At 48.2% G+C, this 17228-nt stretch overlaps 1 protein-coding gene across 1 annotated transcript in view; it reads right to left on the bottom strand.

Annotated features, from left to right (window-relative positions):
* The window catches only part of DOCK1 (dedicator of cytokinesis 1), a 495125-nt gene that overhangs the window by 79251 nt on the left and 398646 nt on the right, over positions 1–17228 (bottom strand). Inside the window, 2 exon segments of the mRNA XM_040623969.1 lie at positions 6813–6871; positions 16125–16225. Of these exon segments, the coding sequence (XP_040479903.1) occupies positions 6813–6871; positions 16125–16225 (160 nt within the window).

Below are 17228 nucleotides of genomic sequence, written 5' to 3' on the forward strand. Positions count from 1 at the left end.
TCAGTCCAGTCATGGCTTGAGCTGAGTTCTGGAGCCTCCTTCCATACCAGGCAGTGACCCTTCAATGACCCTCATAGAGGAGGGGAGGGTCCTGGCGGAGCACTAAGGGGCCGGGGAGGGGGGCTGAGTTGGGGCAACAACTATTTATCAAGCAAGAAAAAAGCATTTTATTTATTTTTTTCCTATTTTTTAAAAAAGATTATTTATTTATTTTTGTGAGAGAGAGAGCAAGCGTGTGCACAGGAGCAGGGGGAGGGGCAGAGGGAGAAGCAGGCTCCCCGCTGAGCGGGGAGTCCGACATGGGACTCGATCCCAGGACCCCGAGATCATGACCTGAGCTGAAGGGAGACGCTCAACCAACTGAGCCACCCAGGCGCCCAAGAAAACAGCATTTTCGTATGTTAATCATCAGTCTGACTATCTGCCGGGGGGGATGCCTCCAGTTATCCTAAGTGATGTACAAAGTATCAAGCCATTTCAGAATGAAGCACTGTCATCTGAAATCATACCTAAAACTCCTTTGGGGGGAAACACACGAACTCACAGTGTGCGCTTGAGAATGAAACTGAACAACTTAGAAGAAGGTGTTGCCACTCTCTTGGGGAGGCTAGCGTGTGAGAGAGGCCTGGGAACTCTCGTGCAGAGGGGTGGCAGGTGGAGCTCACAGCACCTGCCGGGTGGATGCTGGAAGCTAGGAAAGCCCCGGATTCCCCCACGGCCAGCAGAGAGCAAGTCCCTCCATGCCGCTCTCTGAACGTCAGTCTCTCCTTGTGCTGTGCTCTCTAATGGGGTTGTATTTGGTCCCTTCCTGGCAAGAGTTCTGCAGTGCCTGGCCTCCCAGGGCAAATGACAAATGCATCTGTCAGAGCATGATCAATTAAAATGAATCATGAATGGCCCTCCTCCCTATTCTAGAAGCCTTGGCATTTCATTACTGAGATCATCATGCATATATAAAGAATTACGGAGCGTCAGGATTGGAAGGCTCTTGAAAACTTCAGTCCAACCTCTCTATCTTACAGCCTGGAAAGCTGATGGAAGCCCAGAAAGACTGGGTCGTGGGGGAGGCCACACAGCCAGGCAGAGGCAAGGTAGGAAGAAAACTCCAGTAGGATTCAAGTCTCTTCACTCGGAGCCAGGACTCCTCCTCTGTCCCCCGGCGGGCGGCAGGAAGACCAAGGACAGGGCAGCACCCTGAATGCTCAGTGCTGGAGACGCAGGAAGCCCTTTGACAGCCTGGGGTCATAACTCAAATACTGGGCATTTAAGCTGCTGCGGGAAGGTCCCTCTCAATGACCCAGCAAAGAGTTTCCTTAAGAGGACCTCAAGCGCCTGAGACCCAAACAGCATGCCGGGTGCAGGCTCCCCGTCGGTGGAGAGCGTGAGCAGACGGGGCCATTCCAACCGGCTCGTCATCACCCCTGGGAGCTTCTGCGCTGGATTTTGACTCCTGAGAACCCAGCTGGTGCCTCGCATTAAATCCTAACTTCTTAATTTCTATGTTATTAGTATTACCTATAGAACATCTTATAGTATTTTCCCCAAGGCCTTCTGCATTTATTTTTCATGTAACACCCATTTGAAAAAGGCTCCATCCTTCATATAAACAGATGGACAAAGGATATTTGGAAATTCTAACTTTCTCTAGAGGTGTGGTAGGGCCTTCCTTTACACATGTTTGCTGACATCCGGGAACTCAAGAAGGATGAGCCATCAACCCCACTATGAGGAAATCTGGCTCGGCTGAAAACAGACCACTGTGAACTTGCTGACCACAAAGCCAGACCGCAGGCGAGGTCCCCAAACCCCCACCCGTCTGCTCGGAGGGTCCTCGGGACCAGTCCCCCACCTTCAGGGAAAACCATGTTCTGTTTTCATCACCCTATTTCATTCTTCCCAAGGACTATAGATACATCAGGGCATCTTTCTAGCCAAGGTCTCTAGCCACGACACAGACAGCAGGAATCTATTCACCTAGCAAGGTGGGGTGCAATTAAGATGTTCCAGTCTTGGGGGAACAAACTTAACCGGGGTGCTGTGGGTAACTAGAGGGAGAAGTGGACAGACACCTGCCTCCTTGGAAAGGAGAACAGGGTCACTGGGGAGAAGGGGAGGGGAGGCCCCCTGTAGCCACTACAGGCTTCGTGAGCCAATCGAAGCAAAACAAACAGGGCCCCCAGAGGCTCAGACGGGAAATGCCACTGAAGTCTTGCACCGGACCCTCCAGGAGGCTGAAGAAAGGCGCCGGAACGCCTCTGCGCAAAGCGAGCAGACAGTGGAGAGCAGTGGCCAGGAAGGGTTTCATCTCCACTAGGAGAGAGGCGGGTTCATCAAGGACCCATTCAAGATGGTGACAGGACGCCCAATTATCAGTTCTTTACCCCTTTAAGGGGCTTACCTATCAGAATGGCGTGGCGTAGTGACTAACGTTCTAATAGAGAATTCCATGCTATTTTAATTAGTAACATTTTATTGGAGTGCCTGGGTGGCTCAGCCGGTTAAGCGTCTGCCTTCAGCTCAGGTCATGATCCCATAGTCCTGGGATCGAGCCCCAAGTTGGGTTCCCTGCTCAGAGGGGAGTTTGCTTCTCCCTCTCCCTCTAACCCTCCCCTTTGCTCATGTTCTTGCTCACTCTCTCTCTCAAATGAATAAATAAAACAATCTTTAAAAAAGTTTTTTTTATTAATTATATTTTTTCTTTTTATTGTTTAACGTCTTAAGAACACTTAAGATGAGATCTATCCTCTTAACAAATTTTTAAATGTAGGACACGGTATTGTTAACTTTGGGTATCATGCTCTACAGCAGATTTCCAGAACTTATTCATCTTGCATAACTGAAAGTTTGTACCCTTTGACCAATACCTCCCCATTCCTTCCTCCCTGCCCCCGGCAACCATCATTCTACTCTCGGCTTCTATGAGTATGACTCTAGAAACCTCATATAAGTGGAATGTTTATGCATTTGGCAAGATTTCCTTTTTACTAAAAAAAAAAAAAGCTGAATAATATTCCATTGAATGTACATATACCACATGTTCTTTATCCATTCATCCATCAATGGGCACTTAGTTTGTTTCCATTTCTTGGCTATTGTGAATAATGGTGTCATGAACATGAGCGTACAAATACCTCGTCAAGATCCTGAGTTCAATTCATTTGGACGTATAGCCAGAAGGGAGATGGCTCGGTCATATGGTAGTTCTATTTTTAACTTTTTGAGAAACCTCCATGCTGTTTACCACATTCCCACCAACCCCGTGCAAGTGTTCAAACTACTGTACACCCTGGCTGATACTTGTTATCTTTTACTTTTTTCATAATAACCATCCTAACAGGTGTGAGGGGACATCTCACTGTGGTTTTGGTTTGCACTTCCCTGATGGTCAGTCATGTTGCACATCTTTTCATAAACCTAAAGGCCATTTGTATCTCTTCCATGGAGAAATGTCAATGCAAGTCCTTTGCCCATTTTTTATTGGTTGTTTTTTTGCTATCGCGTTGTAGGATTTCCTTATAAGTTTTGGAAATTAACCCCTTAGCAGATACATGGTTTGCAAATGTTTTCTCCCATTCCACGGGGTGTCTTTCATTTTGTTGATTGTTTCCTTTACTGGGCAGGAGCTTTTTAGTTTGATACAGTCCTACTTGTCTATTTTTGCTTTTGTTGCCTGTGCTTTTGCTATCGTTTCCAAGAAATCATTGCCAAGACCAATACCAAGAAGCGGTGGTGGTGGGGGGGCGTCTTATATTTAAGTCTTTAGTCCATTATGGGTTGGTTTTAGGATATGATGTCAGACAAGGGTCCAGTTTCATTCCTTTGCAAGTAGATATCCAGTTTTCACAACACCATTTATTAAAGTGGTGATCCTTTCCCCACTGTATATTCTTGGCTCTCTTGCCTGAGATCAGTTGACTGTATATGTGCAGGTTTATTTCTGGGCTCTCTATCCTGTTCCATTGGTCTCTATGTCGTCTTTGTGCCAGTACTGTCGTGTTTTGATTCCTGCAGCTTTGTAATATATTTTGAAGTCGGGATGTATGATGCCTCCACTCTTGTTCTTTGTCAGGATTGCTTTGGCAACTTAGGGTCTTTTGTGGTTCCCTATGAATTTTGGAATCATTTTTTCAATGTCTGTGAAAAATGCCACTGGAATTTTGATGGAGATAGCACTGAACCTACAGACTGCTTTGGGTAATACGGACATGTTAACACTATCAAGCCTTCCAATCCACAAAGATGAGATGTCTTTACATTTATTTGTTTCTTCCTTCATTTCTGTCATCGACTTTTTGTACCTTTCACTGTTCAGGTCTTTCACCTCCTTGTTTTAAGTTTACTTTTAAGTATTTTATTCATTTTGACACTATTGGAAATGGGATTATTTTCTTAATTTCCTTTTCAGATAGTTGTTAGTGTATAGAAATGCAACTGGTTTTTGTATGTTCATTTTGTATCCTCTAAGTTTTCTTAATCTGTTAGTTCTAATAACATTTTTGATGAAGTCTTTTGAGTTTTCTATATAAAAGATCACGCCTTCTGCAAACAGATAATTTAACGTCTTCCTTTGTGATCCAGGTGGCTTTTATTGCTTTTTCTTGCCTAATTGCTATGGCTGGGACTTCCGGTACGATGCTAAATAGGAGAGGTGAGGGTGGGCCTCCTTGTGTTCCAGAACTTACAGGAAAAGCTTTCAGTTCTCCACCCCTGAGTATCTTAGCTGTAGGTTTGTCATATGTGGCCTTTATTATGTTAAGGTACGTTACTTCTCTACCTAGTTTGTTGAGTTTCCAACATGAAAGGGTATGAAATTTCATCAAATGTTTTTTCTATATCTACTGAAATAATCATGGCTTTTATACTTCAATCTGGTAATGCACTAACACTTTTGTTAACTTGTGTATGTTGAACCATCCTTGCATCCCAGGGATAAATCCCACTTGATCATGGGGTATGATCCTATTGATGTGCTGTTGAATTTAGTTCGCTAGTATTTGAGGATTTTTACATCTATGTTCATCAGAGACAGTGTCCTATAGTTTTCTTTTCTTGTAGTGTCTTTATGTGGTTTCAGTATCAGGATAAAGCTTGCCTCATAAAATGAGTTTGAAAGTGCTCCCTTCTCTTCCGTGTTTTGGAAGAGTCTGGGAAAGATTGGCATTAATTCTTCTTTAAATGTTAGGTAGAACTCATCACTGAAGCTATCTGGTCCTGGGCTTTTCTTTGTTGGGAAGTTTTCAATTGCTGATTACTTATCATTTGTTCAGATTTTCTATATCCTTATAATTTCAGTCTTGGTAGGCTGCATGTTTCTAGGAATTTGTCCATTTCTTCTAGGTTGGTTGACATATAATTTTTCATAGTAGTCTCTTTTGATCCTTTTTATTTCAGTGGTATCAGTTGTAATGGTTCTGCTTTCACTTCTGATTTTATTTATTTAAGTCTCCTCTCTTCGTAGTTAATCTAGCTAAAGGTTGGTCAATTTTGCTCCTCTTTTCAAAAAATCAACTCTAGTGGTGTTGAGTTTTTCTATTTTTTTTTATTCTCGATTTCATTTATTTCTGCTCTAATTTTTATTATTTTCTTCCCTCTGCTGACTTCAGGCTTTGTGCTTTTTCTAGTTCCTGGAGATGTAAAGTTAGGTTGTTTATATTTACTAATCAAGGCAACAAATGGACCCAAATGGACCCAACAGACACACAGAACATTCCTCTCAGCAGCAACAGAACATTTTTCTCAAGGGCACATGGAATGTTCCTCAGGATATGTCACATCTTTTTTTTTTTTCATTTTTTTATAATAATATTTTTTATTATATTATGTTTGTCACCATACAGTACATCCCTGGTTTTTGATGTAAAGTTCCATGATTCATTAGTTGCGTATAACACCCAGTGCACCATGCAATACGTGCCCTCCTTACTACCCATCACCAGCCTATCCCATTCCATGAAACTGAGGGCTTCAGAGGGGAGGGGGGTAGGGGAATAGGATATGTCATATCTTAGGTCATAAAACAATTAACAAATTTAAGGAGAATGAAATCTTACCAAGTACCTTTTCCAACTACAATGGAATGAAATCAGAAATCAGAAATAGGAAAACTGGAAAATCCACAAATAGAGGAAATTAAAAAGCCTACTCCTAAATAACCAATGGATCAAAGACATCAGATAGGAAATCAGAAAATACCTTGAGACAAATGAAAAAGAAAACAAAATATACCAAAACACTTGAGATGCAGCAAAAGCAGTAGTAAGAGGGAAGTTTGTAGCGATGAATACTTTGGTTAATTTCTCATCTTGAACACAGGAAGCCCCTCACATGTTTTCAGTGTACAAGCATGTTCTACTACCACCACCTGGTGGCAGTGTACCTATATACAGGGTCCAGTTTTGAGTAGGAAAAAAACAAAAAAACCAAAAAACCAAAAACCTTCGAGGGTAGAATGTGTTAAATTGAATACAATAAGCAGTGGGCCATGTAACAGTGGGATGAACTACCTCGTTTGATGCCCAAGAAGCTGGGGGAATGTTAGTGATGCCGGGAAGCAAAGAAATTTCAAGGCAGAGCTGTGTTCACCTGACGTAAGGGGGCACTGTACTGATTTTTCTATTTGCCCTACCGATCAGATTTTCTTCCTACCTCTTATTTACAGAAGACAACTATTGCAAAGGTAGCAATTGCTCTATGAGGAAGGGAAGCGATTCAGATTTTCAAGACACCCCGGCAGTGAGAGCCAGGGCCACTGTCATCACCCATGACAGTTTCAAGAGAGTCACCCCGATTCCCCGGAAATCCCAGCTACTCACCAAGGTTGTACCACATGTCTCTGATTTCGAAGCCAATCTGCCTCCTCATATCTCCATACCTGAGAACCAAGGACAGGAGAAATGCTGAGTCACTCTTTGATTATTTTTAAGTGCAGTGAAAGTCTCCCAGCACGGAGACAAACAAAGAGAGTATCAATGCTTCTCTTGCCACCAAAGAGAACTGAAGGAGGAAGAATCCAGCCAAGGGAGTCTCACTTACCCATCATGGCAGATTATGTAACAGTCCCCCCACTCCACACATCCCATGGGAACATGGGCAAGGTGGTGGAGAGTAAGGACAGCATTTTCCTTCTTCAATCTCTAATGGCAAGAGAAGGAGGACCTGGCTCCCTGGCCTGAGGGGGAGCTTGTTTTCAGAGCGTGCTCTTAGCATCCAGCACTGCAGACACCAAATGACGTCCTCCAACCCTGCTCACAAAAGCAGCTTTCACACGTTAAAATTAAGCCCTGGAGTGGACATCAGAGGGGGGAGGTCTCCTTCAAATATCTCCCCTCCTTCTTTAGCATTTTCAGTGTAAGGAAGGGCTCTACACCAAAACATGCCAACAAACATTCCCCTGTTTTTGTTTATCAGGGAAAGTAAATGTTAATTTTCCTCCCACCGGTCAGCAGAGGAGGGGCGTGTTTCATGAGTAAACAGAATTTGATGCTTCAGAGGATAAATGTTTATTAGTTTGTGAACAATTTAACTTTTTCCTTTATTGCCTAAGGAAAAAGCTGATTATATTAAAAATAATCATTTGCACAATTATCGTACAGGAGTACAGTTTAGCAGCGGGGTCATCAGGCTGCTCTGCTCGTCCTCACGTCAGCTAATGTGGAAAGGGAAGCTGTGTTTACAGATGACCTGGTTGTGGCTCTCAAGGCAAGAAGCCTCCTGGTAAACCAGCAACCATAGCCGGCTGCCACCTTATAAACGTCTCCAGGGCCCTAGGCACCCATCTGTCACTTTCGGCAGGACAGGGCTGCAGACTGCTCATGCTCTCCACCAGGGAAACTGGCCTGGCAGCCCCGTCACAGGTCACCCTGGGGCCGCTGCACCTGCATGGACCCACGGCCCCGTGTACAGACAGAGAAACTGACCTGGGAGTCAGCCCCTTCCCGTGAGGACAAGCTTGTCCTCTGGGTAAACGAGTTACCTTCCAGCACAGCCCGAAAACCAGGTGAGTGCTGATGTGGGTCAATTTGGTGAGTGAGAGAAGGGGGATCTTGGCAGGGAATGCACCCACCACCAGTGCCACGGGGAGGAGAGGCCTGTCCACTGTCAGCAAAGCTACTGGATCAAGCCCGTGGGTGAGAGGAGACATCGCCCATGTCCACATGACCGAAGCCCCTGTTGAGTTGTGCATCCTCTCTGGGCTTGTAGACCCAGTTTCCCAATTCCCATGTGGCTCCTGCACAAATGACAGAGCGGCCCCCGCAGCCGCTGCAGCCCAGACCGGGAGGGGATACAGCCGGCAGCTTCCTGGCATCCACTGGGGAGAAGCACCGTGGAGCGCAAAGTCACGTTCACACGTGTGCCGGCGCTCGCTGTGCTGGTGCATGAGTCGCCTCTCAGGGGAGTGGGCATCTGGGGAGCCAGAGAGCTCCATAGCACAGGCAGGACCCCCCAGAGCCTGCCAGCACGTGTTCAGATCTCAGCACACTGAGCTGGCCAGAGCCCCCCATGGAAGTGGTGCGAGCTGGTCACAGCAGTTGGCCTGCCACTGACCAAGGAACGCAAGCTTTAAATACTTAAATCCAACAGCCAAGCGATTCCTTCTCATCCTGGAATAATCTCTCAGAAAAGAAGAATGGCTAAAATGCTAGGCGGTTTAGGTCATTCCGGAGCGACCCGATGTCTGGTGACCTACCGTGATTTGCCATTTCTCCGGAGCTGGGGTTGACACCTCCACCACTCCTGCCTCCCCCCAGATGTCCCCTCTCCTTCCGGTGCCGACAGAGGGTGAGATGCTCATGGATGTCTGATTCGCATTTCCATTTACACTGCCCCGTCCTGCACGTGTAGAATGACTGCCTTCACAGTATTTGAGGACGGGGGTATCAGCACAGATCCAAGAGCACATCCCTCACCAGTGTCAGGCCTGCTGTAGCAAGGGGCTAAAATGCTGTTTTCATACTCAAATAAGACAAAGGTGCTCGGGGCCAGAACAAACGTAACAAGGGGAGCAAGGAGCCAGAAGGTGACGGGCAAGACTGACCCTCCGGCAGCGAGACTGATCTTTTCCTCAGTTTTAATAAGAAGGCAGCTTTGATGAGTCTATACACGTTTCAGCATAATCTGCCAATATGGTTACAGCTGCCACCAGACCTCGGGAGGGATTCCCGGACCGTTCAGACCTTCTTCCCGGAGAGGAGAGAGCAGCACGACTGGAAAGTGCGGGGGCGCACGCTCATCACCCAGCCACAGGCTCCAGGGCTGGTGGCAGCCTTCCAGAGCAGAGCTAAGTCCTCTCCAACAACTTACACTTGAGGGAACAGAAGCAGTCCTAGAGGGAGAAGCCAAAGAACTCGGCCAAGTCACAGGCAAGGAGAGGAGAAAGAGAACCCAAGTCTTCAGACCGCAAGGCCCATGCTCTGCCCCACGGCAAGTCCGGGCCTCCCTGATGGCACAGCACAGCACAGCACAGCACAGCGCTGTGTCACATCTCTCAAAGGGCACTGGTCTCATCTGACTCTGGCAACAAGACTACCAGGTGAGCAGAGAGAAGCTGCCGTGGCCCTCTTTCCACTGAGGAAGCAGAGATTCCAGGTGGAGAACCGCTGTGCCTGACTCCAGAAAGCTAGAGCGGCAGGGAGCCGGAGTCACCTGGCACTTCCCATCGCACCCCGCCCACCGTGCCCACCCACAAGTCAGAGAGCACCTGCAAAATGGGCCCAAGGGAGCCCCAAGGAGGCAAGCTTCCCACAGCCCAAGTAGATATAGGATCCCACACCCAGGCCTGTAACCCTGAGCTAAAATACATGAACCTGGTCTCTGGGGCCTTATCTCAACGCCTGGGTTCATGAATCTTCACCGAAGAAGCAGAAAACCCATGTCCACCACAGACAGCCCAGGCAAGTCACCTGGCTGCTCTGACCCTCAGTCTCCTCACCTGCAGTACTGGGGTAATGATGTATGATGTTCATCCCCCAGGAGTTTTTGAGAATGAGAGAGATGATGTCCTCATGTGTCCTAGTGAGCACTCCAGCCAGGCTAGGTGCTTCCTTTAAAAGCTCAGACTAGGCCTCATCACAGCATCCCCCTCATGGTTACAATGGTCATTTACAGTGATTCATTCAGGGAACATTACTCACTGATTCATTACTTACTGAATATTCACCAGAGGTCAGGCTCAGAGCTAATAGGGAATATTAATGTAACATGGAGAACAAAGTGCACAGACCTTGGGGGGCTATTAGCACGGTAACGGAGATGGGCATTAAACAAATAATCACATTAGATCAACACACACATATGTGCACACAGCAGTTCCGTGAAGGCTGTGATCATGGCTCTTTAGGAAAAACAGAGGAGTGAGTTGAACAGTGGGCCCAGGCTGGCCGTGGCAGTTCTCTGGGAGAACAATTTACCCTCAGTTTTGAAGAAGGAAAGACGTAATCCAGACAGAAGGGAAGGAAGAAATGCACCAGCAGATGCAAAGGCCCTGTGGCAGGGCGTGGGTAGGTAACTATATGGACCAACGGAGGACGTGTGGCTGGAGGACAGAGAGCCCGCTCCTTCCCCTTCAGAGACCAAGGGGGATGCAGTGTGAACGAAGGCCACGGAGGCAGCTTTGTATAGTTTAAGTTTCAAAATACTTTTGAAATAAGAAATACGCTTTACTTCATTAACCAGCACACACATAAATATCTGTGTACGATTGTTTTATGAAATAACAACCTTACTACCTTCAGTAAATTCTGATGCTTTCTTATATTCTATTTTCACTGAAAAAAAAAAAAAAAAGAAAAGTATGTTGGGCATGACTGTTGTGGGTTGAACTGTGTGCTCCACAATAACATTCAAGCCCTAACCCCTGGGACCTGTGAAGGTGATCTTCTCTGGAAATAGGGTCCTTGCAGGTGTCACCAGGTTAAGATGACGTCATACTGGATTGCGGAGGTCGGAGGCGAGTTGAGTCCAAGAACTGGCGTCCTTACAAGAGGAGGGAGATTTGGAGACACGGGGAAGAGGCCACGTGCAGATGGAGGCAGAGCATGGAGGGATGCAGACAGAGCCAATGAGTGCCAAGGCCCAGGGACAACCACCAGCCGTGACAGGCACAGAACAGGCTCTCCCTCAAAGCCTCCAGAAGGAACTGCCTCTGCCCACACCTTGAATTGGATTCCCGGCCCCCTGAACTGTGAGACAATAAATTTCTGTAGTTTTTAGCCACCCAGGGTGTGTTCACTATGAGGGCAGATGGTTGTAGGAAACAAACACCCATTAAGCTGCCATCATGGCCCAAGGAAGGGTTGAGACGCTGAAACACGCCATCTGAAGGGGGGAGGAAGGAACAAGAAGACCCAAGACCAAGGCGTGAGAAGCTCTGCCACGGAAGGGTCCGACGGAGGATTATGAGCCTAACTAGGAAATGGAGAGGCCAACAAGGAAGAGGAAAATCTCTACAGGGGTTCTGGGAACAAAGGAAAGAGGGAGACTGTGTCGGGAGTGGGTGGGGGCTTAGGAATGAAGCCAGATGCAGAGGTCGCTGGAGGGACACAATGGGTGAAGCGAGACATGTTTGGTTTAATGGCAAGTCCCTGGGGGAGGTGAGAGGAGGTAGGACCCCATCTGTGACCCAGGGAATAAAGTTTATCACACGCAGGGCTTGCATGTGCCATGGCGGCCCGCGGTTTACCGTGTTGGGCGGAGCACAGCGCCGCTCGGGCACACGGGACGCTTACCTTTGCCAACAGGGCTCGGCACAGGTCACCGTTTGTTAAATCTGTCTCCCGGGGCCCCCCGTGAATTCTGGGTTTAGAGTGAACTTATTTTGAATAATTGGAGTCTTTTAAACACAAACGCGAGCTATACTTTTCCTAAACTATTTCTTGTTACCATCTGGGGTCCACAATCCCAGCTTCAGATCAGGCCACAACGCAAGGTGGATCTTGTGGCAGCTCTGTTTCTTTTAGTTTCCCTAATAGCAATGTCCTTAGTTTGACTTAACACATGAACATCTCAGAACCCCGTGCTCGGAAAGATGGAGATAAATGTTTATGTAGAATTTTGACTTAGTTGTGGAACCTGTCCTCTCAGAAGGTGTGAGTTCTACGTGAAAATACGCATGTAAATAAGTAAATAAAGATGAGAAATAGCGTGGAGACCAAGTGAGGAGAGGGTCTCATGGACGGTGGTCCCTGCACACAGGTCCAAATGCACTGACCTGGGGCTGGCCTTCAAACCTGACTCTTGGGCTGAAAATGTTAAGTGAGCCTTTTATGCTTCGCTATGCTGGACGCCCAGTGCCTGAACCCCCTTTCTCTTCCAGGACTAAGTCTGGTCCCGAACACAGAAGCCTGTTTGCAGTCATGGGTCACATTGTCCCCCACTAGGACACACATGTCCTGCCTACTAAAATGATCAAGCCGACTGCTAATGAAAAGCCAACTTTTTTATATCTGACTCATATTTCCTGAGTCCCCGTAATGTCAAAGGCTGGGGGGGTGGGGATGGGGGGATGGGGTGGGGAGAAATGACGGTCAGTTTTCGCATGCCAGTGACACCTCTGTCCTTTGCTGGGAGTCACCCGCACCAAAGACGTCTGAAGGCTGAGTCAGTTACATTTTCTTACTATAGACTTTGATTCCTGGTGGTTATTTATTTTGTGGTTCATTGGAAAATCTTATACTCAATTTTGGGTTTGACATAATCAGTTCTCTGCACGGTATGGCCCATTATTTTATGTTACTCCCATGCACTTTGGGGAATGTCTCTGGAATGAATATCGTAATTATCTCCCCAACCTGGGTCATCAGGAGGACAGAGGGCTTCACAAGAGGGAATGGACAGGCAGATCTTCTGACACTGGGATTTTCTATTGTTTGGGGCCACTGTGCTGTCAGCCGGACAGACAAGAGTTGCTGCAGGCTTGGCAGAAAGGAACAGAAGGGTAGGCAGGGGTGTGAAGGGTGTGTGTGTGGGGGGATTCCTCTGTGAAGCCTTCCCACAGATGCATCTGGTTGGCTTCAGGACTGGTAGAGCAGGAGACTGGCCCAAAGGGAGGCAGCCAGAGGCTCCTTAGTGGGTGTGGCATCGCTCTGCCTTCAGAGCCTCCAGGCTTTCCCTCTAGAAAAAGACAGCAAGTGAATTATCCTCCATTGTGCTCTGAGTCAGCACCCAGTCCTTTGCTGAGACGGGTGGGGTCAGTTCCCAGATCACTGGGCCTCCTGCTGTGCCCGAGCCCTCCGGGTCTGGTCACTCCCTCACGCTTCAACAATCCAGAGCATCTCTCTGCTCATGAGTAGGCCATGTCCATTGGGACTTAATGTTCCCTTTGCGATTGGCTGTTTGTTGGCTCAGTCAGCCAACCTGGTAATCTCCCTGCTCCTTCCCCACCGAGCCTGGAAGTCCCTCCCGCCAGCGGCCTTGGGCTCCCCACGTTCACTCCCGAATGCCCCTCTGCAGGCGGCTAGGGTATACGGTGAGCACTGACACTCCACGCGACCGTTGTTACTTCTGCACACCTACCTGCCCGGGACTGTGAACTTCTCACCTCTGTATCCCCAGCACCAGGGCCCTGAGCACAGAGCAAGCACTCATTCCCTTTTCACTAGCACCATTTTAAGCAGATTAAAACCTTTCTAGGCACTGGGAAAATTGAAGCATTTGGGTAGGATGGCTTTAAATATGTCTTCTGTAGATTTTGGTATTTAGAAATAAAATGGCACATTGATTATCTAGTGTTTAAGGTAGAGACAGAGGCATGACGAATACGACAAGCACGGGTGAGCCTGCCACACACCTTAGCCACACGGCTCCCGGGCCAGGAGCGCGCGTCTCAGACACAGAGAACGCTTCTCCCTGGTGGCCCGTCACGGCCACACACTGAGCCTAGGTCCCTGGGAGAGGGCCCCTCAGGCTGCATAGGAGCTGAGCCAGTCCTGCCAGAGTCTTGCAAAGACAACTTCTAAAATGCTTGGGTTTTTTTTCCCTTTGGGGAATCCATGAGAAAATTTCAAAAGGAAAATCTGCACTCTCTGACTGCCACGGTTATGAGGGAGAGAAGACTCAAAGCTCAATTCAGAAGCCCTGCAGCTCTGGAAGGAGACACACCAGCTGGCCCAGTTTAATTTTCCTTGGCTTTGAAGCCTCTGAAGGCACACGGCTATGTGGGAAGCAAACATTTTCTTTGGCGGTCAAGGCCCTGTGTGGTTAATGGCTTCAGCTTAGACTGTTAACATTCACACGACAAAAGGCGGCCCAGGGCAGAGCCACCCGGCCCTGGCCAGGAGAATGCTCAGAATCAATGGTTTTACTCTAAAAACCTCACAGGAGATGCCAGCTCTTTTAAGACAGATTTTGGTTTAAATTCTCTTGTCCTGCAGGCATCTCGAAGGGCCGGCCACGCTGAGCGCTTGGCAGAGAATGGGGTTGTGCCGCCGGCTGGAGCTGGGTCTGGATTCCAACCTCACCACACGGTGACCTCCACGCACATGTAGGTAGCCAGTCCACGTGCTACGGCCCAGCTGTCCTTCCACGGGACTGGATAATAAGGCGTCCCCGGCGTCTGGCGCAGTGAGTAAGTCGTATGACGCTCACAGTGTGCCAGTTATTTCTGCTTCTACTACGGAAATTTCCACCATGAGCGCACCGAAACAAGGAGGACAGCAGCAGCCACCAGTTGTCATGCGAGCCCTGACAAGATGTACGTTTGGCCAAGCAGAAGCTTCCCTATGGAGCCAGTCCCCAGAAGGTGCCACCTGGCGTCTGTCTCTTGAGCCAGGGCGGGCAGTCAGACCCACGTGGGCTGTGCGAAGGCCAGCCTGCCATCCCAGCAGTCACCGGTGGGCACCTGCTTGGCCTGAACCTTCTGGTGCATTCCTCCTTTCTGAACAATGGCCAACCCACAGGAGCCACCCAACTAAGGACGCATGAAGGAATAGGACCAGGTAAAAGCTGACCTTCACGTAGACGGGACAACGGAAGGATTTAAGGTTCTAAGAGCAGCGCGGGTGAACATCTGGGGTTCTGAACTGCCTGGGTTAGAATGACCGGGTGTGTGGCACCGGCCACGTGACTTGTTCAAAACGTGCTTCACCTTCCTCTTCTGGAAAGTGAGGATGAGAAGGGAACCCAATGCTGTTTTGGTTTTAATGACTACATACGAAAAATGCACTCGAAGTGCTTAGAAAGTCACTGGTGTACATGTTGGATAATACTTTTGCTGAGTCTGCGGGGATGATGTGCTTTTGATGGGCCAGAAAGGGAGAGACGCACTCACAGAACATGGGGGGCACTGGGCAGCACTTTTGTCACCTTCGGAGACTACCCTGGAGTCGCTAACATCAGGGAAGGGCAAAGCCTTGGAAAAGTCAACATAAAGCAGAGGAATTATGAAATGACACACAGGGACCGGAGACATGGCAATGCTGGAGCAGTAAGAGAACTCTTCTCAAAAGTCTGTATGAAAGGGGTGCTCAGAGAAGAGAGAAGTCAGGGAAACTGAGGCAGAAAGAGAGGTAGCAAGACCCAAAGTGTGGAAAGAAAGCACGCAAGAGTTCTCTTCTTTGTCCTGGGCCAGGAGCCATGCAGGACTCCAAGCCCAAGGACCCAGGCAGGGACGTGGGCTCCCGAGAGGTTTCTTAGGGTCGTCCAAGGACTAGTCCAGCCCTTCAGATCCCCTGCCTAGAGCACGACATGGGTAACCTGTCACAAAGGCGGAAACCCCGGGTGGCTCTCACTCTAAGGAGTTCTTCAACAATCCCAACTGTGCCACCAGCTTGCACGAGACGCTTCCTTTCTCGAAGGAGCATTGCACAAATAGACGATAAAGAAAAGCACGTGTGGAAAGACATCGGAATGGTGCAGAGCAAAAGCAGTTATCTCCTGAAACTCCCATTCTGTGTGGTGCTCATGGTGGTGAACTGCACTGACTCGGAACGCACCAGCACGAACCCCATGGTTTTAGACCTTGATTCATGGGTTAGAAAAGGCAATACCAGATTTGGGACTTGAAACCGACCCTCGTGACACCATGATTACATATCAATTTGTGTACCAAGTTGGCTCAGAGACTACACGGCAAAGATGCTAACAGACTTGCAGGCTCCTGCCCGTGAGTTCGGGGCTGGACGCAGACTTACTTGTTAAGGATTTTGGCTCTCTTCGCGCTTGAAAAATTCTCCAGTTGCAAGGACTCCTGAGTGAGGAAAGCGACGGCCAGGTGGAAGTAGTTGTTCCAAAGCTGAAAACCAAAAAGAGGGAGACGCTGAGGTGCTGAACAGCTGCCCCGCACACACTTCCAAAATGTTGGGAAATCCACACTCCCTCCATGCAGCAGATGCCTGGGCAGCCAGCGACCGTGTGGTTCAGGGCCGGGCGTGGGTGCCAAGGTCACGGCGCGCGTGCTCAAACCCTAGTTCTGCCACGTCCTCGGGCAACTAATCTATCCTCCCCGAGCCTCGGTTTCCCGAGAGGTAAAGCGGGAGTCTCGCAGTGCCCGTCTTATGGGGTTGTCACAGGATCACAGGAGTGAGTACGAGCAGAGGCCTCCGGGGGGTGCAGAGCAGGCAGTAAGGACACAATAATGTTGGCTCCTGTCACCAGTGCATTACGGAGCCCCTTCCTCAATAGTATATAGAGTTCTGCAATTTATGACTTTCTCAGGTACCAAAAATGTACATGAACACTAGATAACTAAGGAAGAGTTGTAAAAACATCAAACATTTTATATTTCAAAGACTTACAGACAATATGTGGTTTAACAACTTACTATGAAATGACTTTGTTATAAAGCTCTGACCTGTGGAATCTCTGCCGACTTAAACACGGTAACCTAGATAGGCCGTTACAGAAGTGTCATTATGGGGGTGCCCAAGTGGCTCAGTCGGCAGAGCATCCGACTCTTGGTTAGGGCTCAGGTCGTGATCTCAGAGACCCGAGATCGACCCTACGTCGGGCTCCATGCTCACAGGGAGTCTGCTTGAGATTCTCTCTCTCTCTCCCTCAGCCCCTCCCCCAAAATAAATAAATAAATAAATTAGTTAAATAAAAGTGTCATCATGCATAGATTCCTAAAGTCATGGAACTAATACCCTGGTTATGTCAATGTTTAAGACCAGGTCAAGAACATCAGGATGCAGGAAGAATTCTTGGATCACACATGGGGAAGATTTAGACGTACTCCTGACCTTTACACCTACTCTACACCCTTCATGCTTGCGCCAGAGGACAGTCTGGGGGGGGCT

Source organism: Ursus maritimus, unplaced genomic scaffold (genome assembly GCF_017311325.1).
Source record: "Ursus maritimus isolate PB19 unplaced genomic scaffold, ASM1731132v1 scaffold_7, whole genome shotgun sequence".
Classification (NCBI taxonomy): Eukaryota; Metazoa; Chordata; class Mammalia; order Carnivora; family Ursidae; genus Ursus; species Ursus maritimus.